The 25,313-nt window shown below is 33.7% G+C and overlaps 5 protein-coding genes and 1 non-coding gene across 6 annotated transcripts; 4 read left to right on the forward strand and 2 right to left on the reverse strand.

The window, feature by feature from the left end:
• Nucleotides 1-317: 317 nt before the first annotated feature.
• Nucleotides 318-2,258, reverse strand: LOC18101353 (eukaryotic translation initiation factor 6-2). The gene is made up of 7 exons (XM_024606390.2): nucleotides 2,249-2,258; nucleotides 2,022-2,117; nucleotides 1,852-1,938; nucleotides 1,707-1,751; nucleotides 1,211-1,341; nucleotides 576-686; nucleotides 318-476 (listed from the first exon to the last, which is right to left on the reverse strand). Exons 1-7 carry the CDS (start codon nucleotides 2,256-2,258, stop codon nucleotides 318-320), a joined length of 639 nt encoding a protein of 212 aa, XP_024462158.1.
• Nucleotides 2,259-6,831: 4,573 nt separating this feature from the next.
• On the forward strand, nucleotides 6,832-9,761 carry LOC7479847 (ras-related protein RABC2a). Its single transcript, XM_002311021.4, has 6 exons — nucleotides 6,832-7,182; nucleotides 7,780-7,848; nucleotides 8,091-8,156; nucleotides 8,549-8,670; nucleotides 8,890-9,018; nucleotides 9,343-9,761. Exons 1-6 carry the CDS (start codon nucleotides 7,038-7,040, stop codon nucleotides 9,454-9,456), a joined length of 645 nt encoding a protein of 214 aa, XP_002311057.1. The 5' UTR covers nucleotides 6,832-7,037; the 3' UTR covers nucleotides 9,457-9,761.
• A 1,431-nt stretch (nucleotides 9,762-11,192) lies between these two features.
• Nucleotides 11,193-13,797, forward strand: LOC7494919 (monocopper oxidase-like protein SKS1). Its single transcript, XM_002311022.3, has 8 exons — nucleotides 11,193-11,339; nucleotides 11,438-11,547; nucleotides 11,702-11,972; nucleotides 12,067-12,190; nucleotides 12,325-12,685; nucleotides 12,927-13,295; nucleotides 13,382-13,638; nucleotides 13,730-13,797. Exons 1-8 carry the CDS (start codon nucleotides 11,193-11,195, stop codon nucleotides 13,795-13,797), a joined length of 1,707 nt encoding a protein of 568 aa, XP_002311058.2.
• A 2,201-nt stretch (nucleotides 13,798-15,998) lies between these two features.
• Nucleotides 15,999-19,151, forward strand: LOC7494920 (monocopper oxidase-like protein SKU5). Its single transcript, XM_052455091.1, has 10 exons — nucleotides 15,999-16,145; nucleotides 16,248-16,357; nucleotides 16,444-16,714; nucleotides 16,850-16,967; nucleotides 17,073-17,433; nucleotides 17,572-17,943; nucleotides 18,031-18,109; nucleotides 18,211-18,388; nucleotides 18,492-18,600; nucleotides 19,040-19,151. The coding sequence occupies exons 1-10, from the start codon at nucleotides 15,999-16,001 to the stop codon at nucleotides 19,149-19,151; spliced, it is 1,857 nt and encodes a 618-aa protein (XP_052311051.1).
• A 989-nt stretch (nucleotides 19,152-20,140) lies between these two features.
• On the forward strand, nucleotides 20,141-20,214 carry TRNAI-AAU (transfer RNA isoleucine (anticodon AAU)). Its single transcript has one exon. It is a non-coding gene; the product is annotated as a tRNA-Ile (tRNA).
• Nucleotides 20,215-22,907: 2,693 nt separating this feature from the next.
• LOC7494921 (zinc finger protein ZAT5) lies at nucleotides 22,908-24,248 on the reverse strand. The gene has a single exon (XM_002311948.4). It carries the CDS (start codon nucleotides 23,995-23,997, stop codon nucleotides 23,086-23,088), a length of 912 nt encoding a protein of 303 aa, XP_002311984.4. The 5' UTR covers nucleotides 23,998-24,248; the 3' UTR covers nucleotides 22,908-23,085.
• Nucleotides 24,249-25,313: the final 1,065 nt, after the last annotated feature.

Here is a 25,313-nt window from a genome sequence, read left to right on the forward strand (position 1 = left end):
AGGAGCAAATATCCTGTGGCAGAGAACATGAGAGGACGTGCAAATAATGGCAACCGATTCTAGAGAGATTGTGAGCCAGTAACATAAAGGGAACTTAAAACCCATTCTGAAAGCATGTATTCTTGATCAGATAACAAAATCTGAATCAAGAAGTTTTGATGTTTAGCATCACAGGAGGATAAGGTGTCAGTTGACAGGTAAGAGAATGGCTAATGTCAAGTCAAACATAACTGTCAATTAATGATTTCCTCATCTCATCAACAATGGCGCTAGGTTGGGATTCTCTCAACTTGAAGACACTTTCAATGACAGATAGTTCAGTATGTAGTGTCCGACCCACAAAAGGATGTCCAGTCATTTACTGTCATTCCAGCGGCTATCACTTCGCTGCCGCGGTTTACAGTACCAGCAACTAAAGGGACCTGGAGAAGGGTGGAAAGCTCATCCAGGTCTACAATGGATGTACGAGGATGGACCTGTCTATAGACCAAACACAAGATTTTAGTGGAAGTTCTGTGATCGCAAACTATTAAAAAGTTTGTTCGAGCCTTCAAGGGGAAGCCAGTCTCTCTTACCAAACCACCTCTGTTGGAGATGGCACAGTAGCTCCCCACAAGAATGTTACCAGCTATTGTCTGCCGAAAAACTTCAACCCCTAGAACATCAGCTATTATCTCCTCGGTTTCCTGATGAAAGTTGCACGTGACAGTAGATGTGGGCACCCAAAAAATAACAATAATGAAAAGTGATAAGATATTATACCTTTCATTAAAGTGTTCTTCAGAAAGCTTTTTGAATATTCTTAACTTCTAACAAAACCTTTCTTTAAAACATTTTAAAGCAAAGTTCCACCAGGTGTAGGGATAAGAAGCCATGTTATACCTCTGATTCACTTTCAGGGCCTGAAATGGGGTACCTGCTACTACCGAAGAATTTGTTCTTGACAATTTTGAGGAGCTCCAAATAATTGAATGGCACACAGGGGATGAACCGGCTAGTTAATATAAAATTCATTCACACAGGTTTCAAGCTTAACTTCAGGTCTCCAACCAAGAGAGAAGCCAGTCCTAACTTAAGGACGTGACAGAGAAATTAAATGAACGATGAGATCAATAACTGTTTTCAGACATCTCCAATATTTCCAGATGATTATAACAACAGCTTGATCATTATGTCATGAAACAAGTAATTCAGGGATATAGAACTTTACCCTGTAAAGGTCAGTGTGCGCAAGGGCAACATGATCATTGCATGCTATGCAATTCCCCAGGGCAGATATTTTCCCCTCAATCCGTTGAACAACTATTTGATCAGGTAGACTGTTTCTCAAGTGTTGGAGTTCTTCAATGAGAAACATAAAACAATTAGTACATAAGATATCCAACAGATAACCGAGAGTTCAAAGTCTTCTATCAGGTGGGTGATCAAAAGAACATATATTATTAAACATGAGCATAAGGACATTTTCTTCCATACATGAGATGCTTGCAGGTCCAACTGTTAATAATAAATTATTGGAAATTGTAAATGGTATGATACCAACGAGAGTTGCATTGCAGTACGTCTACAAAATCACATGAGTATATCAAAAAACTAATCCATCAAACATGGTACAATTGTTCAATGCTATAATCTAGCTGAAACAGCTGAACTATAAACGTAGCTATAATATTCTCTTCCTACTTTCAGAATCTCATCAAACTCACCTTGATCAGTGGTGGTATGAGGCACAAGATGCCCATTCTTGTTACCTGCCAAAAGAGTAGACATTTCACATTTGCAATCACTAAAGTACAAAGCACTGCATTGCAGATTCTAGGACAAGGCAAAAAAGAACTTCAGAATTCTCACCAGCACATAGCCGTCCAATTATCTGAGTGCCAGCAATTGAGGTCTGAACAACAGGAATGACATCAGCTAACTCTGCCTCAAAAGTGCCGCAAAACACCATACAATTGCAGTCTCATACAAATCATTTATAAATTAGTCAGATAACTTGTCAGCTCAGAATTCAGACTACCTGTAGAAGCTTTCTGATCCACCAATAGCAACTAGGCAGTACGCATTGGTCACCTTAGAAAACACACCAACTTCACAATTATTCTCAAACTGAAGTCCTGCACAAATTCACCCATTACGCAGCGCACAGATGGAGCAACCACCATCTCCTTAATGACATCGAACTTGAAATATAAAGAACACATTCAGTGATCATATAAACAACTAGCATGGAAAGTAATAAACTTACGGGTCGCCATTAATGATGAAAACAAAGATGGACAGAAAGAGATAAACAAGAGCTGCTGTAAGAAAAATAGAAACGCCACTTTCTTTTAAAGAAATAACATGCAATAACATTAGCTTAAGTTGTTAGATAAAATTTCAGAATATGCTAATATATTTTTATCTAAAATAAAAGTTTAAATGAACTTGAAATTTGCACAGGCTCATACTATCTTGTGTTTAATTTTTATCAAATAAATTAGGATAGTAAGATTTAAGCTCATGATCGATTGGTTATTAAAGCTTTGATTTCATGTCAAAGAACGATCTTAACCCAATAATTTAAATTATTAAATAAAATTCTAAAATATAATTTATATTATAATAATTAAGAAGAAGGAAACTGCATAAAATGTCATCAAATCTATAGATGTTAACATGAATAAGCTTCTCGTAACTTTAATTTATAAATATTCTAGTATTTAGTTTGTGATTATATTCTTAAATAATTATTTTTATTATTATATAATTAAATAAATAATAATATTTTAAAAAAATTAAACCCTATAAAATCCTACCTAGATCACGAATTTAATTTATTATTTTTTAATTGGTACAATTTGAACAACCAGATTTGACCGTAAATTTTTTTTAAAACTCTCCAAAAAATTTAAAGGTTTTGCCGTTTTTCTTTTTTAAAAAAACTGAACTAAATTAAAATTAATCTAATTTTTAGTTTGATCCGATTCTAAATATATATAAAAATTTCTGATTTAGTTGGTTTGTTTTATAAGAAAACAACCCTGATAAACAGTAAAACAATAACAATGACCCCTTCTTTTTGCTTCTTGAAAAGTAAGAAAAAGACAATATCAACATTAAGTTTTGAATTTATATTCGTCCACCATGGCAGGTAATGGCTCGTGGTCGGGGGACCTAATTCCTTCCATTACCGAGTATCAAACCAGATACTCCCTTCAGGCCTCGTTTGCGAATATTCCTCCATCATCGAGAACATGATCAGCTCTGACCAGATGGGTTTATGGTCATGACTAGCTAGTTGCGTGCTGCCCAACAGCTTTCGAAGCGGCAAAGTGGGCTTGGCTCGGCTAATAAAGAGCCTAATCAAGGCCGACGTGACATCACGGGTAAGGTGTTTTGTCCAAGATTCAATTTTATTAAAAGTGGTAGAATTAATGAGTTGACTTAGTAAATTGGCTGGACTCAAAATTCATGTCTTAAAGTCTGATATAGATGGAGTTTTAAATTAAATTAGAAAATTTATTAATTTGGTAGAACCGAATTAACTCGAATAGATTTCCAACCACTCTATCAAATCCGGATTGACTCGATGATCTAGGTTTTTTGTACGTAAATGCTATGAAATTATGTCTTTTGGTTTGGATCAAAACCGGAAGAGTGAGAAGTGTGGCTGTTACCTGCTTGACCCTGCAACTCTACTTTTGCAGGCCAAGATAGCCCAAATCACCGTGATTTTGAATTTGAATGAGCACCTGGGCTTCATTGTCATCGCTTCGGAGATAAGCCCATGTACTTGAAAATGCCCAACACTTGTAATGGGCTCTACTCTAACCCATATATATATATTCTCATTATTTTGAGTTTAAATTAACCGAAAATACACACACACACACTCTATTCGACTAATCTCGTTTATTCCTGAAATAAACTGATTTTTATTGTTTAGATTATCACTGAGATTAATTTCTATGGCATCTGGGATATGAAACTTTTTTAAAAAAACATCTTTTCATAAATATATACAATTGCAAATGATTTAGTCTTCTAAGACCCGATTAAGTAAATAAATGAATGAAAGCTAAATTAGTCGAGGTGCCTGATTACTTACATTAATAAATAAAAAAATACACGAACGAAAGCTAAGTAGCTGATAAAAAATTCTTGATTGAGAGGGGGAAAAAAACTCATTAACTATATGCAAATATATGTATGTATAAATAGTATTGGATAAACAAAAGGGTGAGTCCGGGAGAGATCGGTGACGTTTGACAAGGTGCAGGGTGGTAGCCATGATGTGGCAGTGAAGGGGAACAGGTGTGGTGTCGTCTGATTTTTGAAGTTTTTTTTGTCCGAAGACAATTGCGTGTTATTTGCAAAGTTTTTGCATGTTGCACACTTGTTGAGCTGTGGCATTGTTACTTTGATTTCTTGGCCAGGTCAGTTCCGCCCTTCCTCGTCATCGTCTCATCGCCTTTGAAGCGCGTAAAGGATGCGCTCGCCCACACTCAGACTCATCTCTCCTGTTCAACGCCTGATTGTTTTTATATTTTAAAAATAATTTTTTAAAAGTTTAAAATATTAATTTTTTTTTCAAATTAATATTTTTAATAATTTAATAATTTTTATATGCTGATATCAAAAATAATTTTTTAAAAATAAAAATATATTATTTTAATATATTAAAAAAAACACTTTAAAAAACAACAACAACCATACTTTTTGAAAACAATATAATTTATATACTATGAGATCATTTAAATCAATTGTATTTATTAAAATTATATAATTTTTATTATTTTAAAATTTTGTATTTTATTTTCATATTTGACCCATAGCAGGTGAAGTCTTATTTCTCAGTATACATGACAATATTTCCTTTTCGTTTTATTTAGTATTTTTTTTAACTCCACTATTTGGCTGTCATTTAATGGAGATTCTATACTAATTCTAGATTTACAACTCAACAAAGCAGTTAATGAAATCTTTATAAATTAATTTAAAATTTTCTATTTTAATAAAAAATATTATATGAATCCAGTTTATTGAATTTAATTAATAGATTTGCCGCATTGATAATTGGTTATTGAATGATAGAGATGAAAAAACAATATCACGTTGTGCTTGGCTAGAGATAGAATTCCAACATCAATAAATATAAAAGAAATTGTTTTATTTTTTTATTCTTCATATTTATCTTTTTTTTTACGGGTTATCATATTTTTTTAAAAAAAATTAGTTATAAAAAAACAACTGATGTCCTTTTATCATCAATTTTTTTAATTATTAATCAATCTATTGAGTTAATGAATTGTATTGAAATATAAAGTTACTATAACTAACCAAGTAAGAATCCTAATTGAAATTTAATTTGACTACAACTATTTATCTTTATTGATAGTTATTATAATTGTTAACATTAGCCTATTAAATAAAAAAAAAACTTTAGATTGATTACAACTATTCATTTTCATTGATAATCGTTATAGCTATTATTTAACCTAACAAGTTAATTAATCCCATTAAAATTTAAATGGACCACAAATAATTAATTTTATTAATAATTATCATGATTATTAGGAATAAAATGTCATGAATTAGTTGTTTTGATTTGCAGGATAAGTATTATTTTAAATTAAATTAAATTATATATATATATATATATATATATATATAGAGAGAGAGAGAGAGGGGGGGGGGTTATGTTTTTCCAAAATTTTTTTCAAGAAAGTGCTATTTTGAAAAGAAAATTCCTTTTACCATCGCATATTTTCTTATAATTAATTGTCATGTCATGGAATCTATTGTACCAATCAATATAAATTATTCTCGTCCAATAAACGAGCATGTAAATTTTTCTTAATAACAAGTTAAGGTTTTAATAATGAAGACAGGAAATAATTAAGCAGAGAAATACACTGACTTGTTAGTTCACTATTAAATATTTATTTGGGATTGTGATAACGGTTGCAGTTTAAAATATTTTTTATTTAGAAATATATTAAAATAATATTTTTTTTAACTTTTAGAAATTATTTTTGAGATGAGTACATTAAAAAGATCTGAATATATATATATATAAATATTTTTTAATAAAAAATAAAATAAAATTTAAGAAAATATGATTTCAATCGTATTTCCAAATGGATAGTAAAAATAAAAAAGAAGAGTAAAATTAGAGCTAATTTAATTTTTTTAAAAAAAAACAAAAAAAAACTCTAAACTAGTTGGCTTTGTAATAATATGAACCATTGTACTCAAATAATTTCATTAGATTATATTAATCAATTTACAAAACCTTCATGTAGATATAATCTAAAGTTAAACCTTGTATAACGTGAACAAAATCAGAAATGATGACAGAAAAAATTGAGAAATTAAAAAAGATTATTTTTTTCTTTTTATTTATTTGTCATTAAGCAATGGGCAGAGTTGATTAACGAGGAGACAAAATAATTAATGTCCTAAATCCATAACGCATAATATATATATATATATATATATATATATATATGCAAGTTGAAGGGGCGGCCTGCAAAGGCGCGTGCAGCTATCAAAATCAGAGAAGTTCAACTTCAAACAAAGAAGACGTTTGTCTCACATCGATTATGTTTGTAATTCTGTTCGTTGTTATTTTTAAAATAATTTTTTATTTAAGAATATATTAAAATAATATTTTTTTATTTTTTAAAAATTATTTTTAATATCAATACATTAATATAATCTAAAAAAACTAAAACTATATTAATTTAAAATAAAAAAAATAAAAAAATTTAATTTTTTTTTAAAATATTTTTTAAACATAAAAAAAACAAACTGTTGAAAACTCCTTGTATATTCATTCTTACTTTGTAATACATCATCATCAACCAACAGAAATCAGCCAACCCCACCATTTATGTCTCCTTCTAGCTCAGGAAATTTCCCATTTCGTTTTATGGTCTCTTGCTCTTCAATCTGTATCCTCTTAATAGCTCTAAACTCACGCACAGAACATCTCTGCCCGGTTTAGGTTTGGTTCTTGATACTTATGATTGTAAAGCAATTGAGAAAGAATGGCGGGTTCTTTTTCTAAAGGAGGGAATAATAGTTATGATTATTCGTTCAAGATTTTGTTGATAGGAGATTCTGGTGTCGGCAAGAGCAGTCTTCTTTTAAGTTTCATCTCCAGCTCTGTTCGTGACCTTTCTCCTACTATCGGTACTTTCTTTTGTTTCTTTTTAGTTATCTTTCTTTCAGTGGCAAGTTTTCACTGGATATGCAGCATAGGCAGGACTCTGTAGCTGTCCTCTGGTTACATGCAAGGAATTTTGACAATTTGGTTTATTTTTGTTTGGTGACTTTTTTGTTTTAGTTTTTGTAAATTTCTGACTGGAACTAGGAGAGACGAGCCACCCATGCTTGTGCCTAGAATTGGATCAATAATCTTCGTTTTAATTCTTAGACCTTTTAGGATTGAAGTAGCAATGGAACTGTCAGGATTCTTGCTCAACTGGTGCCTACAAGTGGCTTCTGGGTTGTCCTTGTAACGTCTTTCGGATAGCAGATGAGGTGATTGCAATTTTCAAAGGCATGGATAGATAACTGACAACACAGTGGCCGTTTTCCCCCATTGCTTGATTAATTTCTTCATGTGATAACTTCATTTTCTGAAGAAATTGGATGATGCCATGAACTCTAATTAGATCCATTGAGTGCACTAAAATCACTAGCCTTGCTTGTTTCACATTATTCTTCAATTTTGAATTGCTCTAAACGCTATGGTGTTTTAAAGGGAAACGTTTAAAATATGTGCAGGTGTGGATTTTAAGGTCAAGATGCTCACTGTTGGTGGGAAAAGATTGAAGTTAACTATTTGGGACACAGGTAATAATAAAATGGAACCATTTTATTACATGTTACTTCTCTGTTCGTTGTTAATCCACACTCCTTTGAGACCTAAAGAGAAGTTCAATACTCCTATGAAATCAAGGTTGCCAACTATTTATTGGAATTCAACACTATCCCCTTTGATAAACGTATCAAATTGGAGTTGACAGGGCATTTCTTTCCTCTGGAGACATTATTGCATAATTGGTGTGTAAATGATGTGTTCTGTTTTATTGCAGCTGGGCAGGAGCGGTTTGGAACATTAATAAGCTCTTATTATAGGGGTGCACATGGAATTATCCTAGGTATGTATTCCAACTATAATTATAGGACAATTGAAACAACCTAGATTGGTCAAAATGTTAGTTAACAACACATGCAGAGGTATGATTATTTTGCACTGGTCATTGCAGTGCTGAAAATGTACAAAATATGAATGCTATAGTGATTGTTGCTTAAATGCTTAAGGCGAAAGCCAATTATGCTGTAAAGCAGAATTGAAGATATCGATGGTCCTTAAATTTTGTGAGATGTGAGGTTGCACAGCTTATAGGGCTGCCTTTTCTTCCCTTCTGCTGATGCATAAGAACTGGGAAGAAAATAAGGCCTATACCTAACTGCAATATTAGTTAGCTTTTCCTTCCAATATAAACGATCTATAAAATCTTGATTGGTTTGTGCTTTGATTTTGTTTTAGTTTATGACGTGACACGGCGAGAAACTTTTGAGAACTTGTCCGATATATGGGCTAAGGAAGTGGAGCTCTACTCCACCAATCATGACGGCATCAAAATTCTTGTTGGAAATAAAGTTGATAGGGTAAGTTGAGTGGCCGATGCTTCGGACAAGTGCATAGTTGCACATAAAATATTGGAGTCCATCGATTATATTGCATTCCACGTTGGAGAGGTCATGGGTTCTCAAATTTTTGAAACTTAGTTAGAGAGACACTTCTTGGATTTGTTTCTCTTATTATATGATATCTTTAATTTCCGTGTATCTAACGGGTAGGTTGTTTTAATGATGCAATGTTTTCAGGATAGTGAAAGAGCTGTAAGTAGAGAAGAGGGCATGGCTCTTGCCCAACAGCACAAGTGTTCATTTTTCGAATGTAGTGCCAAAACCAGTGAAAATGTTTTGCAATGTTTTAAAGAACTCACATTAAAGGTACATTCTTGACGATGGAAACACCCTTTACTTTTAGTATTTTTCTGAACTCTGAATCTGCATTATGCTCTGTTGGTTTGTAATGGTAGTTAAAGCTTATGAAAGTATGCTTAAGGAGTAAAACTCCACCTCAATCCCTCTTGCAAGCATACTCTTAAGAACCTTGTAAGGTGTAATGAAGTATGCATGGCAATGTTACGAACTTCATTGCTAGTTGGAAACCGTAGTTGGAAAGTTCACTTAACAAATGTAGAATGCTTGCTTTACGGCCATCAGCTTGTTTAACATCTCGTTCAAATTCTGATCAATTCTTGTGCTTTGCAGATACTTGAGGTACCTAGTTTATTGGAAAATGGCTCAGTAGTGGTGAAGCAACAGATTATGAAAGACAAACAAGTATATCAAGCACCTCGTGGTGGTGGCAGTTGTTGCTCCTAACTGAAGTACCTGTAATCATGGGATCCAGTAAAGCTCAGGTAGTGGCAAATCAGTGAAGATAAGTCGGTGCTAATGGCAATTTGGGTGGCCTGATCTCATCTGGTGGTCATCTTTACTGCTTCCATTGTAATTCGTGAAGTTTTGGGAAGTCTTTTTTTTACTTGATATTAATACTTTGACCAAATAGGAAATGTATCATGGGAAGCAAAGTAGATGTGTACAGTGCCACTGAACTTATAGCTCAACTGGCTTTTGCATCTCGAGTCTTGGGTTGAAGACTCTTCTTTGTAAAAAACCTTTTTTTTTTTTAAATATGAATACACAGAGTTGAGCGCAGAAAATAAGACCTTGGTCTTAATTGATGATAAAAATACTGGGCTTTCGGATTAGAGGAAGAGAGAAATCATATGATTTTCAAGTAGTTTAATCTTAATTACAAGGACATATGGGACGGGACTGTAATGGGTAATAAGATCTCTCTTGTAGAACAGGAGGGAATTTTCTTTCCATCTAATGAAAAAACAAACACTGGGCGTATATAAATATTAATTTTAGATATAAATAGTAAAAATATCAATTTAACAACAAATTATGCAAACAAAATAATAAAATAAACAATACATGTACATAGAAAGCAATGTATCAGTTTTCATCCCTATTAAATATGTCTGAAAATATGATTGTTATTATATAAAGTGTTTTTTATTTAAAAATATATTAAAATAATATTTTTTTTATTTTTTAAAAATTATTTTTGACATCAGTATATAAAATAATATAAAAATATTAAAAAAATAATAATTTAAAATAAAAAAATATTTTTTTAAAAATATTTTTAAAATATAAAAACAAACCCAATCAAGAGAAAAGTGCTCTCATATCTACTCCTGTCGGGTCAGATTTCATAGGGTATTCGTCAGGGACCGGTAGCATTAGTACTAGCTAGATAGTTTAGCAAGTAGAATGTTTCCTCTCCTCGAGATGGAAAATTAGATATGTCAAATGTCAAATGATTTTGTCAATTAGATGAAATTACACGAGCTTCTGATCTTCAATCCGGATCATATTGTCTTTAAAAAATGCAGCCAACCATGTCAAATTCACTACCTCAAACTTTTTTTTTTCAGAAACCGCGCGTCTTGACTCTAAATATAAAAGGCTTGCTGGAAAGATGATAATTGGATAGGCCTACACTGCTCAGAATTGCATGATGCTCGATTCACCCTAATCCTCAAATTTGTTTCTTACTACTTTTCAATAATCAAAGCAACAAATTGTGGTATAAAGAATGGACGGGCCGTCCTCTGATGAGAGTGGAATGTTTCAAGAGGCAGGAATCAACAGCTAACATATACTTCCGCCTGACTTAGCTTGACCAACTGTGTTGGGCAAAACAAGGCTAGGGAATCAACACTATTCCAACATTTTCACATCAACCAGCATTGCATGCCGGCTGCCCTGCTTCCTGTACAAGACTAGCCAAGACTGCATCGTAATATCCATGTAATAATAGAGCACATCCATTCCCCAGGCGTTCATACCAAACTGATAGTTATAAATTTTTCCTTCCCTTCTGTTTGTTTTTTCTTGACCCTTTCTTAGGCGGCTCTATTCTCTCCTTTTCTTACAAGAAACAAGACCACCAACCTTAGCTGCATAGATATAAAAGCTGTTGGGTGCATAACAAAATCTACTCTGAAAGAGAGAATTCAATTGCATGCACTTTGTGCTTTGCAATGGCTTCTCTGGGCTACCCAAGGGGACTAACAGTGTGTGCAGCACTGCTAGCAGTGTTCCTTGCAAGAGCTAGTGGGATTGATATCTTTCTTGAATGGAATGTTGCGCTTGACAATACCATCAGACCTGTTACAGTTGAACAACCAGTATGAACTTATCAATCATTTCTGTTGCTTTCTTTGCATTTAACCCTGCCAATCTGTGGTTTTGGTTTTTATAGTGGAAAAATTGTTCATTTTTTCAGGTTATCACCATCAATGGTATGTTCCCTGGACCTCTGATCAATGCTACAACAAACGATTTCGTCCATGTCAATGTTTTCAACAATATGGATGAGCCTTTGCTCATTACATGGTAATGTGCCAGCAAAGAATATCTTGCTTTAAGAATGATGGTTTTCGTCATAATGCACCAGAGCAAATTTTCTTGAATTCATGTCTTAACATCTCATGTATCCATACAATTTTTGGAATAAAAATATGCTTTAATTAAGGTAATGCTCCTGTAGGAATGGTATACAACAGAGGCTAAATTCATGGCAGGATGGAGTTTCTGGGACAAACTGTCCTATTCAACCTGGTAAAAACTGGACTTACGTGTTTCAGACCAAGGACCAAATTGGTAGTTATTTCTACTTTCCTTCTATCAATTTCCAGAAAGCTGCTGGAGGATTTGGGCCAATTCGAGTCAACAATCGCAATGTTATCGCTGTCCCCTTCCCAAAACCAGAAGCTGAGTTTGATCTTCTGATAGGTGATTGGTTTTATGACAGTTACAATGTGAGTGACCGAAATTTGTTCATGAGAACACATGACACTTCTTGTCGAATCTGTTTAATGACAACCCATATTTATTGGTGTCAAACTTTCACAGAAAACCAGATCAATGATGGCCTCCATGGCAAATATTATCACCCCAGATGTTATTCTAATGAATGGAAAAGGCCCTTATGGCCATTCATTGTCAAAAGCCTATGAATCCTTCATTGTCACACAAGGTAAAATAACCTCTTCCCACCCCAAAAATGAAAAAAAGAAAAACCTAAATTATGGGAATTTGGGATTAGGTCCATTAGGCTTATAGTGCTATGTGATTAATGTGCACTGGCTTTCGCTTGCATTTGTTATGCAGGAAAGACTTACAGATTCAGGATATCAAATGTTGGGAGTGCATTCAGTTTCAACTTCAGGGTTCAAAATCATAAGATGGTTTTGGTAGAAACAGAAGGGTCCTACACCAATCAGATAACACTGGATTCTCTTGACGTGCATGTTGGTCAATCCTACTCAGTTCTCGTCACAGCTGATCAGAATGAAGCTGATTACTATATTGTGGCAAGCCCTTTGTTGCTCAACACTAGCAGTCCTGGGGGTTTCGATGGTGTAGGGGTGCTGCACTATTCGAACTCCCTTACACCAGTTAAGGGTCCTCTCCCAGGAGGTCCTGATCCATTTGATCTGGATTCTTCGGTCAATCAAGCAAGATCTATCAGGTAAATTTGGAAAAGGTTGCAATTCATTAAAGATTTTTATACAAATATAGTGTAATTTCAACCAGTAATGCCATTATGTTTTTTGAAGTAAAAGATTCATAATTTTCCATAAGGTCTATGAAACAATTGGTGTATTTGTTCATGAATGATTGTTCAGTATTTAGGCCTGAACCTCTTCCAATTCTAAGGTATTCATTCATGCTTGTCCTGTACTTTTCCTCGCTTGCTTTCTTCATACTAGGTGGAACCTGACAGCAGGAGCTGCAAGGCCTAACCGACAAGGAGCTTTTAATGTAACAAATGTTACCTTGTCTCAAACCTTCATCCTAGATGGATCAACGGCAGAAATTGAAGGCGCACAACGCTATGCTGTCAACAATGTGTCATACTACACCTTAAACACCCCACTGAAACTGGCAGATCACTTCGTCAACGGGTCTGGTGTCTACCAACTAGATCGGTTTCCAGTTAATTTTGTCAATGCTAAAGCTGCTTATGGCGTTTCTGTTGTTACTGGAATTCACAAAGGGTGGATAGAACTTGTCTTTGTAAATAGCTTGAATACCATGGATGCATGGCATTTAGACGGTTTCGGGTTCTACGTTGTTGGGTAAAAAACCTAAACCATCACCGCTTCTATAATTCCTTTCCGAAGCTGAGACATTGACTCATAATTCATGTGAAATTGTTTTCCAGATTTGGCAATGGATTGTGGGGACCTGAGGCTCGCAATGATTACAATATTTACGACCCAGTTGTCCGGTCCACCGTGCAAGTGTACCCCAACGGATGGACTGCAGTTTATGCATTCCTAGACAATCCTGGAATGTGGAACCTCCGGTCACAAAGCTTGAAAAATTGGTACTTAGGCCAGGAACTGTATATTCGAGTCTTTGACGATGATCCTAACCCTGCCAAGGAGCGTCCACCGCCTAATAACCTACTTCTATGTGGTTAGTGCGATTTTCATGAACTTGTAGCATAATTTCCTTTTATCTAATTTGGTCATCTTAATTTGTTGGTAATTTTGGTTGCCTGTAATAGGTATTTTTGCTGGTGAATCTGAGGCTCCGGCCAGCGAACCAGGCCCTGCTCCATCTCCAGGATGGTGAATTAATGACAGCTGATAGACTTGATCAAGTCATAATTCATAAACAAGATATTGAAGGGTTTTCTGGCTTATATACAATCTTTCTAATTAAATTGTTATCCTACACTTAATTTATTTACATTTCATCAAATAATTATCCAAGTGGTACTAATTTGTAATAATGAGGAAAATATTTATTTGCTAGTGGATTATATAATAATTAATACAGGCTTTAGGATGCCTTGTTGCAATATCAATATCAATTTTTTTTTTATTGCAAGAACAAAAATTATATATTTCATTTGAGACACTTTTACTGTAATTGAACTTTAGTCATATGGTATATATAGATATTGAATTTGATTCACCAGTAATACTAGTTTTACATATATCATCGTCGCCGTCGCCTCATCGTCGGGAAAAATCTCTTGCTTTGAATGACTGGATCTCGCTAAAAGAATCAAAGATACAGACTGAAAGGACATGCAGGAGGACAACCTATAATTATTTTAACATAGCACAAGCCTTGCCACCCACCAGTTTTGGGAGCAATCAATAGCTTTCTGAGCAACGAAATCATAGACCTTGCTATATATCTGGATATATACCATGGCCCGTCAATCGTTGGTCTCTCTTTTTTTTTTTTTTTGTCTTTTATTATCATGATGTAATTTTCACCTTTTTTTTTATTAATATAAATAATATTAATATCGATTGGGTTGAGTTGAGTTGGCTCTTCATAAATTATCCAAATCCATTTTTCCCTTAATATAGAATGTCATCATCACAATAAAAAAGAAAAAGAAATAAGAAATAAGAGCGGCATGGAAAACTAAAAAAAAAAGAAAAGAAATAGTTATTAAATTAATTAGGATTCAACCTGATCAGTCGGCTGAGTTAACGGTGTTCATCATTTAAAAATAAATAAATAAAATAATATAATTTTAAGAAATTGAATTTTGATTAGGTAATACATGGTTGGTTTTTTTCACACCTGACTTAGACGGGGCCGGGAATGGGCGAAGTCTGATTGAATCGGCGCCAATATTGACAGTGAAAAAAGAAGAAGGAAGGCGACTGAAAACTCGAAAAGCTCAGACATGGAAGCATTACTGGTGAGAGGGTAAATATTAAATTAATAGTTTCAAAGTATTTTGAAAACTAAAGATATAATATATTATAACAATTATTCAACAAAAATATATTATAACAATCGATTCAATTCCATGATCTTGTCTAAGTATGTGTTTTTTTTCTTTCAAATATTGCTATGAAACAAACTCTTCGCACATGCATCATCTAAAGAAAATTCTCGTCATCTTGTTATTATGCCAATCAAAAACTAGGTTAAACATGCCGGCCGACCATTAGACATGTTGTTTTCATGCCGAACACCATTAAAAAAACTGTTCCTAGGAAAAAATTGATATTGTCCAAGCCAATATATCCGGCCTGTTTGAAAGTATGTGGTATATAAATATTATTATTTTTTAAAATATTTTTTATTTAAATTTATTAAAACAATATATATTTTTTAATTTTTAATATTAATATATCAAAATGATAAAAAAACATTGAAAAATATTAATTTAAAACTTTTTAAAATTTTTAAAAAGCATAGTTTGATCACGGTGAGAAAAAAAAATCTTATTTCGTGAGTATATATCCACGTTTTGGGTGGAAAGAGTTTTTAAAAAATCATTATAACAAGAAAATTAAAAGGTATACACATACATATAATATAGAGTTCCTCTATGACTCGTGTTGGTTCTGTTTATATACGTGTGTTTAGGAGACTCCTACTTAATATTTAAAGCTTTTTAGAGATTAAAAAAAAAAAAAACCACCCGTCTCACCGTCTGTTTATGTTTGGAAGGACCGATCAAGGCGGCAAGATGAGTTGGCAAATCTGGATTACTAGGTGATTTCTCACACACAAGATACCTTGGTATTTGCTTCGATAACTTAACAAGAAGCATTGTGCTGAACATATCAAGGCCTGCGTGTTTCTACTCCGAAGTATGGCTCCATTGATGCATATAAAATACGTTGACCTTTGCAATTCAACTAAGTTATTTCTCTTCGTGTTCTTGCTCCAGTTTTATCCTCCCTTCTTTTCCCTTTTGTTTTGCTTCATCTATTTGATCTTGATTACTGTAATTAATTAATGCCTCTAGTTTGATTAGGGTGACGAGCAGCTCCAAGAGGGGAAGAAACATATATATGGCCATCTTCGGCAATCAAATTCTACAACTGTTTTTTGTGGCCATTCCCATACTCTTCGTCGGGATAGCCAACAGTGAGGAAATCTTTCAAGAATGGCACGTAACAATTGACAGAACTATCAGCCCAGTATCCAACGAACAACCGGTACGTACTGATGTATCATAACTATAAATCATCTTTGCTTTAACTCGTATACATCTTGGTTTCTTAATTTGCATGGATATATCTGTGTGTGTGTTTTAACAGGTTATCCTAATCAATGGGAAGTTCCCTGGACCCCTTATCAATGCCACAACCAATGATATGATCCATATTAATGTGTTTAACGATATGGACGAACCAGTTTTATTTACATGGTATCAGCAATAACTCTTTAATAATTGCTCATCAAGATCCTCTTTTGGTTTTTAAATGGTCCTGATGGCGTGTGTATACGGTGCAGGAATGGGATACAACAAAGGCTGAACTCTTGGCAAGATGGTGTGGGCGGCACGAACTGTCCAATCGTGCCGGGCTCAAATTGGACCTATGCGTTCCAAGTCAAGGACCAAATTGGCTCTTTCTTTTACTTCCCTTCCATCAACAACCAGAAGGCTGGGGGAGGGTTTGGTCCCATTAGAGTTAACAATCGTAATGTTATCAGCGTACCTTTCCCTAGACCTGAAGATGAATTTGACCTTCTCATTGGAGACTGGTATCCAGAGAATTACAAGGTGATTTATTAACATTATTTTTGATATTATTCAAGAGATTTATCTGTAATCATTAAGTATTTAAGAATTAATGAATAGCGTTATGGTTTTAACTTGATGATGACTAATTAATTTGGTATATATAATATGATGCAGAATCTTGTATACATGCTGATAGACAACTTCACGATCCCTCTTTGGATTTTAATGAATGGAAAAGGCCCATATTTGAATACTTCTACGAAAGTTTATGAATCCTTCACGGTTGCTCAAGGTAATGATCAGGTCCAATTGCTTGCTATATATAAAAATTAATTGGTGCACTCTGAAATTAAATAATTTCTTCTTCTTTTTTTCTCGTATCTTCTGTGATATGCAGGGAAGACATACAGATTTAGGATATCCAACGTAGGAAATCAATGGAGTTTCAATTTTAGGATTCAGAATCATCACATGTTGGTGGTAGAAACTGAAGGATCATACACTAATCAGATAATGGTGGACTCCCTCGATGTTCATGTTGGCCAATCCTACTCAGTTCTTGTCACAGCTGACCAAAAGGCAGCTGATTATTACATTGTGGCAACACCAAAAATGGTTAATACCACTAAATACGGCAATCTTGTGGGCGTAGGGGTGCTACATTATCTCAATTCTAGTACAATGGCTACTGGACCTCTTCCAAGTGGACCTGACCCGTATGATCTACAATTCTCCATTAATCAAGCCAAGTCCATCAAGTAAATCTTCCTTTCTTTTTCTCATTAAATCAAGTAAATCTTCTTGATAGCTAGTAACAATTGTTTGATTACATTCGATATTTTCCTTCTCTGCTAGGAAACTCTCAGAATTTGCAAATCTTTTATCTGTGAATTCAGGTGGAATATGACTACTGGGGCTGCTAGGCCTAATCCACAAGGAACCTTCAACGTGACCAATGTGACACTGTCACAGACATTTATCCTCACAGGATCAAGAGCTCGGGATACTCAGGGTTTTCCTTACTACACAGTCAACGATGTGTGGTACACAGAAACAGATACCCCATTAAAGCTGGCTGATCTAATGACAAATGGGTCTGGAGTCTATGAACTTGATAAATTCTCTACTAACTCTAGCAATGGAAACCTAAGACATGGAGTTTTTGTAGCAAGTGGAAACCATAAAGGGTGGTTAGAAATTGTGCTCAAGAATGATTTAGATGTTATAGATTCTTGGCATTTGGATGGGTACGGTTTCTATGTTGTTGGGTAAGTACACGAGAATGAACATCAACCTTTTTTTTTTTTTTTTCAATATGCATAATTAAATATAAAATTTTAATTTTTAACTTGTAGATTCGGTGACGGAAATTGGACTCTTGAATCTCGTAATAATTACAATCTTTATGATCCTGTAGTTCGTTCCACCATTCAGGTATATATTAATAGACCTGATTAACCAAATAATTTCTTAAAAAAAAAAAACAAAAATGAATGTTGAATTGATTTTAGTAAATACAATATATTCTTGGTTAGGTTTATCCTAAAAGGTGGACTGCAGTCTATGCATACCTTGACAATCCTGGGATGTGGAATTTGAGATCACAAAGTTTGAAAAATTGGTATTTGGGCCAACAACTGTACTTGAGAGTTTATGATGCTGACCCCAACCCTGCCAAGGAGAGACCGCCCCCAGATAACCTTCTTCTATGTGGTAAATGCTTTGTCCTAAATATATATATTTTTTCTTGTTTTTGTGATGTATTTCTATTCAAAATTAACAATGTTTTATTTATTTATTTATTACTTGTTCACAGGAGCCTTCGGTCCCTTAGCTCCTCCCCCTCCTCCCCTTCCTCCACCTCCGTCACCTCCTGCTCCTGCTAACCCTTCTCCTTCTCAGGCATCATCGACACAAATAACATGGTATACAAAAAAGTTTTAATAAAAATAATAATACTTCATGTCTTTTTTTAAAGCGATTTAATACCTTGTTAAAAATATATCTGTGATGAGAAGATTTTGAAAAAATATTTTTAAAAAAATAAAAAACAATTACAACAATTTAAAATTAGGTTCCTTCGACATTCCATTAAGAAATTGTACTGCTTTCAAGCAGGAGGATTCAATTGAAGAATGCCTAATGCTTTAGGAATTGAATCTCCCATTATAGTACTTTGGAGAAAACGTTGAGAATTCATATATCATAGATAGTTGGGGGACTAATTAGTTGATAATTTTACAAGGGATATGCCTCTTTGTAATTTGACTAATTAAGAAGTCTCTTTTCTCACTGTTGCCTACGCTTTGTAGGTATTATTACATCACTGTGATCTGCATGGTTTCAATGCTCTTCCTCGGCCAGCAATAGCTCATCACAGCCTGAAGTCGAAGGTGACAGAAATGAAACTCCAGCATGTGGCTCTGTAATCCGAGAATTCAGTGATTTTGCGCGACGCATCCTTGGAAAGCCTTGAATTTTTTTCTCTCTTTTTTGGTGTTTTATGTCAATGCTAATTAAAAAAACATTAAAAGACATTCCTTGAGAATTCTTCCACTTGAATTGAGGAGGTGCTAGGTCCTTCATTCGACTCCCAAATTTGATTTCTTCTTCTTCTTCTTTTATTAACAATTAAAGCAAGGCCAAGTTCTTGAAGTTGAAGCGAAAGAAAGTGAGGCCAAGAGGCACAAAAATTGAGAGGAATGATGCAAGGATCGATAAGCTTTTATATTTAAGACTCACAAAATCCGGAAGAAAAAGAATTTTGTAAAATAATATTTATATTTACCATCCTAGCTAGATGCAGGAAGCCAGGAAGAACAAACATGGGAAGAAGCATGCACAATATTTGCCTTTTTATTCAAGTTCACTGTTTCCTATTTGAAAATGCAAGGAAGGAACCAAAGAAGAAACGGCGGTTTCCATCGTTTTGATTTCTTAATTTTGTTTCTAAGAATGTCTTTTATATGGTGATCTAAATTACCATATTGGACTCAATTCTTTTACATCATTTCTGGAAAGCATAGAAATTTTAATAAAATTTTATGTTTTGAAATATTATATTTGAAACCATCTCAAATTTTAAAAATGAAATCTCAATTGAAATTTAATCTCTAAAAATATTATAGAACTATATTAGTGGTCAACCTTTTTGATTTACGATTCTAAAAATAATAATTTAATATTAAAACTAATTTTCTTAAAATACCTATCTAGCTTTTTTAAAAAAGACTTTTGAAAAAATAAGATGAAAATAACAAAAATAACATATAAAAAATAAAATTTATTTCTTCTAAATATATTTATCAATTGAACTTAAATTAAATATTATAATTAAATTCGATTGCAGCAGCAGAACCAAACAAAGTGGTAGCTATCCTCAAAGTTGCATGATGTGAAATTATTGGTCTCAAATTCACAAAGAATATAATAATTAATATAAAAATCATTGCCACACTATCAACTGGCCTATTAGCTCAGTTGGTTAGAGCGTCGTGCTAATAACGCGAAGGTCGCAGGTTCGAAACCTGCATGGGCCATTCTATTTTTGTTTTGGCGTTGCTTTCTTTTTTCTTTGTGCTGCCGTTAGTTTTCACGCCCTGTTTTCAACTGTAGTTGGCCTTTTTTTATGGAGACTTTTTGGGTCTAAGATAAAGTAATAACCATAAGTATTGACTTTATGATATAATATTTTTTGGGCAAGTTGTGTGCATTATGATTGATTAAAAAAAAAACTAATGAGAAATTGTTTTCTCCAACCCCTTAATAATATTGTAATTAAATTGAGATAATAATATAAATAATATATTCAGTTGATGTGCGGACCAAACATTATTTTAGTACTATTATTTTTAATTCATAGATTATCAATCAAAGGACACAACACAATTTTTTTTTGTTTTCAATTTCTTGAAAATTACCTTTTGAATTCTTTTATGTTTGGCTACTTTGTGGAAAACTAATGAACATAATTCACTTTCTAATAAAAAAAAGTTTTAGATGAAGGAAAGTACTTTTTTTAATTTAAAAAAAACAAAAAAAAACACTTTTCATGAAGGATCCAACCAAAACCTAAAATGATAAAATACTAATATATAAACATTTTAAAATAAATATCATGAGAAAAACAATAAATTACTAATATATTTATATAGAAAACAATATATTAGTATATATTAAAATACAATATAAAATATATTAATTTGATATATTAGTGAATATAATACTTTAATTTATAAAATATTGTTAAAAAAATACATTCGAATACAAAACATATTATATTATACAATAATCATATACTTTCAAGTGTTATGAAATTAATTAGAACACCATAGAAAATAATTTATTTTCATCTCCACCACCAAAAAATGTTTGATAAAAATAAGAATTTTACCATTTTAAGAAAGTTAATAACTACAAAATATTTATTTTCTAACTTATTTTACTTGATATGTACAAATATAAAAAAAATGATTTCCAACTCATTTTTTATTAAATATTGAAAAATAATTCATTTTCTCATAATACTTTTCATGACATTACTAAATATTATAAAACAATTAATATTTTAGAAATTTACTTTCAATAGAACAGCTTTCTGAAAAATAAACAAAGCCTTAAAAAAATCATTCATTTTGAACTAATATATTTTATGATGTTTTATTTTTAATTATAAAAAGTATTTTTGAACGAATATGTATGTTAATTGATACTAGTATTTTTGAGACAATCTTAAGATTTTATTTTCATACATTATCGATTCGCCGTATCTGAAAAAAATAAATTCTTGAATGATGATACTAACATTCAAACTCAAAAAATTAAAAAAAAATGGAAGAGGGTTTTAGCCTCTTAATTTGGCCATCCTATCTTTGAAGTTACTTTTTATCTATGTTCGGACTTGGAGATGATAGCATAGAAAAGCATTGACTTAATTGCATGCCCTCCTCTTAAACCAAGAAAAGAGGCCACGACGTCTATCACTGGTGCGTAATCTGGCTCACTCACCTCTAACCTCACAACTTGTGTCTAATTATGTACCTCAAAGAATTGACCTAACTCCTAAATTAGCTCTAATTAACTACACAACTAGACTCCCTCATTGGCGACCTCACAATCACACATCTCTCGCTAGATCTCTCTGAGGTAGACCGACAGCTGCTCTCCTATCTAGACAGCCACTCTTACTTAAGAACAGCTAATTATATAATGATGCTTAAAAAATGTCATACCTGGTCAAGGTTTTGGTACAAGGCTCATTGTCTTCATTAATCCCTTGATGGAAATCATCGCCAACTTTGTGCTTAACACATGCATGCATGCTTGCTTATGCCATAAGTTTTTAATTTGTATGGGTCGATCGGCCTGCTTTTATTATAGATGTGATAATTCGGTACTTAACAATTCAGATTGTTATATTCGCTAAAAACTTCTCCCATGACACCTCTGTTGATGGTTAAGTAAGGTGGTAGTAATTCATTGTCCAGGGGTTAGTAAATTACTGTTGCTTGTCACTCAAGAATTTGATCCTAACTGCTTAGTTAATTGATCAGATCTGATGTAAATGCAGTGTTAATACATTTGCATAAATGCAGCGAGAGAGCACATAGAGTTGAGAAGTAGAAGAAGAATCCAAAGGTTTAGAGCCCCATTTCAACATGTTAAATCTTAGGCCTTGAAGCAGTTGATAATTAATGGCATATACTGCTGAGGTAGATTGAGTAGGGTAGTGGCTAACAAGAAGGTGGACCAAGCCAAGAAAAGAACAAAGAGTAGATAAGTAGAGAGAGGGCATTTTTTAAAAGCAAATTGTTATTTTAAGAGAGAAAAGGGGCAAGAGGTTGATTGTTTATATGGGAAATGCAGTTCCTTACTGGCTCTTCTTATGTTATCATGCTTCATTTTTATTCTATTTTTTGTCACCAGAACTTGAGAAGGAAAGAGAAGCTAGCGCAGGGAGGCATTCTTGTAAATGAAACAAAGAAAATCAACCAAAGCAACAAACTTTTTGGCTTTGGTGGGGTGACCAACACGAGCTAAACACTCTCTCTCAAGTGTGCAACACATTCCTTTCCCACTCAAAAAGAACAAAAACTAGTGATAAAGAGAAAGAAAAAGATGCCTGCATATCATGCACTTCTCATGGATTAGAGTCTTTTTTGACAGCACAAATTGCTAGCTCATACAAGCAATTCAAGTCCACTACATAGCGATATTTGATCAGGCTAAATAATTGAAAGAATTAAAAGAATGTTATATTATGATCTTTTCAAGTTACAAGGGATAATTTTTTTAAAAAAATTATCTGGTGAATCAATAATAAATGGCCATGTCTGATCAAATAGAAGAAAACAAAATAAACTCCTCAACAACTTAAGAAGAAAAAAATAAAAAGAAAAATACAACCTTCTTCAGTAATGACAATCCACCAGAGCCGGGCTGGTGAAGACAAGAGATGTGTTTTGTTGCTTCTGCTGCTGCTGTTTTTGTTGTTGCTTGGAAGCAAAGGCAAATTTATCATCTTCTGGGGCTGGAAGATTGAGATCCAAATCCAAAGAAAGTACGTTTCTTGCTCTCTTGGGTTCCTCAGATTCTATAGTCATTGGTGTTAATGACAAGGTTGTGGTACTAGACACAAGAGGACCCCGGTGCCGCCGCATATGACCACCCAAGGCCTGTCCTGATGTAAACACCGCACCACAAACTGAGCACTCATGAATCTTGCCTTTATTGTGATTGCTGTACGTACCTCTATTAGTATTGTTTTCACTCAATTGAAGAGAAAGAGATGAAACATTCTTGTAGTGTCCATCTTCTTCATCAGAAGATATCGAAAGATTTTGCTTCTTCTCATCATTGTGGATTGCCTTGGGCTTCTTATGACTAGCCCTATGTCCACCTAATGCTTGAAAAGATGGAAATGTTCGGCTACATGTTTTGCACTCATAAACATAGTAACCAACCCTGCCAGAACCTGTGGAATTAGCGGTTTCTAGGAATTTTCTACTATTGAATTTGGCGGTGTAAACCCCTCCTCTTGAATCATGATCATGATCATGATCTCGATGATGATGATGTTGTTGTTGTTTTGGGAAATCTCTTGAATGGCCTTTGGCAAGTAGGATAAGACAATTGGCCATGTCTTCTTCTTCTTCAGTGCTATCTTGAAATTCATCGATGGAAGTTGTTGGTGACCAATTGGTACCACCATCTCCGCTTGATGAATCAGTTGTTAAGCCAAAAGGGATTGCCGATTGAACCCTTAACCGCTTTGTTCTCTTCCCTTTCGCAACACGGGTCGTGACTTCCTCTGAGGCCTCCATTTTTCTCCACCACCTGAGAGAAAGAAAGGGAGAATTGATGGGATGTTGTAGAAGGAAGCAAGGGGGTGATCAAGGGAGTGGGCTTTCTATATATGAAATAGTGAATGGGAGAGGAGAGGGATATATAAAGAATGTCATGTAAGAGAAAAGTCTTTTTTAGGTGACAGTTTTTAGAGTCAAGAAGGACACCCAATGGAACAGTCAAGTGTGAATTAGTATGTAGGAAAATATAACCTTTGTTGAGTTCGCAAGGTATATATATCAACTTAGTTATAAATAGGCCAAGAGTTTCAAGATTTAGACAAAAAAAAATTAAAAAAAAAAAAAGAGTGGGAGAGAGAGCTATGAAACGGAGACTACAGCCAAAAACAAGCAGAAAACATGACAAAATTAGAGACAAGAAGGGGAGGGAGTAAAATTAACAGTTGGAAGGGAGGGAGAGGGTGCTTGTTAATGTCAAGTCCGTTTCACACTCTCTTTCTCACACTTTGCCAACTCACTTCAACATGTATATATATATATATATATATAAAATAAACAAGAAATAATTAACAACTAAAACCTTGATTAATTACCCATAATTGCTTGGCAGCACAATGTTATTAGCTAATATTGCTCTCATCCACCCTTTCTTTGGCCAGTAAATCGCACCTCCACTCATGTGTATACAGTGAGTTGTAATTAACACACTGCTCCTGGTTTATAGCATCACAATACTAATCTCTATCTGTGTGTACGTACGTACTACTAGGTGTTAATTTAATTACTAGTTTATTAGCTTATTTTATTTTATGGTTAATTGAGATATATATTCTCAGATTATTTTTCGAAAACCAAAGTTAAATCTCATTAAAAAAATTACTTCTTCTAATGATCTTTTCTGAAGAATATTCGGTTCAAGTAATATTCTATATGTGTGTGTAAAATGCTTATTTTCATTAATGATGTTATAAAAAAAAACCCATTTATAATTTATTACTGTAAAAATAGATATATTGCTATATATATTTTTATATATGGTTAGTTTTCTCACACGTCTTGTTGAAGGAAAACACTAAGCATACATACCGCAAAAAACAGGCAATCACATTTCGTGCATAAAAATATGAATAAAGAGAGTGCGTGTTAGAGAAAGCGAAGCGAAGAAAGCCCGTTACTTTGCCTCGAAGATTCTCCAAGAATTAGAGATCGATGATTGGAGTGCAAGCCTGGAACCCACGGAATCTGCGGTGCTCCTCTTTCCTGCGTGTCCCTGTAAGTTCCATGTCTGCATGACCTGCCATTCATGGATCTCTTGTGCCTTTTCTTTGCCATTA

The sequence above is a fragment of the Populus trichocarpa genome, chromosome 8 (assembly GCF_000002775.5).
Source record: "Populus trichocarpa isolate Nisqually-1 chromosome 8, P.trichocarpa_v4.1, whole genome shotgun sequence".
NCBI classification, from domain to species: domain Eukaryota; kingdom Viridiplantae; phylum Streptophyta; class Magnoliopsida; order Malpighiales; family Salicaceae; genus Populus; species Populus trichocarpa.

Bases quoted from the DNA above. Each gene is read 5' to 3' on its own strand.
- LOC7494920 (XM_052455091.1), top strand. From the start codon at position 15,999: ATGGCCATCTTCGGCAATCAAATTCTACAACTGTTTTTTGTGGCCATT. The intron at 17,944-18,030 runs GTAAGTACACGA...TTTAACTTGTAG, and splicing joins TACGGTTTCTATGTTGTTGG to ATTCGGTGACGGAAATTGGA. The intron at 18,601-19,039 runs GTATACAAAAAA...TTCCTCGGCCAG, and splicing joins TCATCGACACAAATAACATG to CAATAGCTCATCACAGCCTG.
- LOC7494919 (XM_002311022.3), top strand. From the start codon at position 11,193: ATGGCTTCTCTGGGCTACCCAAGGGGACTAACAGTGTGTGCAGCACTG. The intron at 12,191-12,324 runs GTAAAATAACCT...TTTGTTATGCAG, and splicing joins ATCCTTCATTGTCACACAAG to GAAAGACTTACAGATTCAGG. The intron at 12,686-12,926 runs GTAAATTTGGAA...TCTTCATACTAG, and splicing joins AATCAAGCAAGATCTATCAG to GTGGAACCTGACAGCAGGAG.
- LOC7494921 (XM_002311948.4), bottom strand. From the start codon at position 23,997: ATGGAGGCCTCAGAGGAAGTCACGACCCGTGTTGCGAAAGGGAAGAGA.
- LOC7479847 (XM_002311021.4), top strand. From the start codon at position 7,038: ATGGCGGGTTCTTTTTCTAAAGGAGGGAATAATAGTTATGATTATTCG. The intron at 8,671-8,889 runs GTAAGTTGAGTG...CAATGTTTTCAG, and splicing joins TTGGAAATAAAGTTGATAGG to GATAGTGAAAGAGCTGTAAG. The intron at 9,019-9,342 runs GTACATTCTTGA...TGTGCTTTGCAG, and splicing joins TTAAAGAACTCACATTAAAG to ATACTTGAGGTACCTAGTTT.
- LOC18101353 (XM_024606390.2), bottom strand. The intron at 1,752-1,851 runs GTGAGAATTCTG...CTCTTTTGGCAG, and splicing joins AATTGGACGGCTATGTGCTG to GTAACAAGAATGGGCATCTT. The intron at 687-1,210 runs GTAAAGTTCTAT...AACTTTCATCAG, and splicing joins CGCACACTGACCTTTACAGG to GAAACCGAGGAGATAATAGC.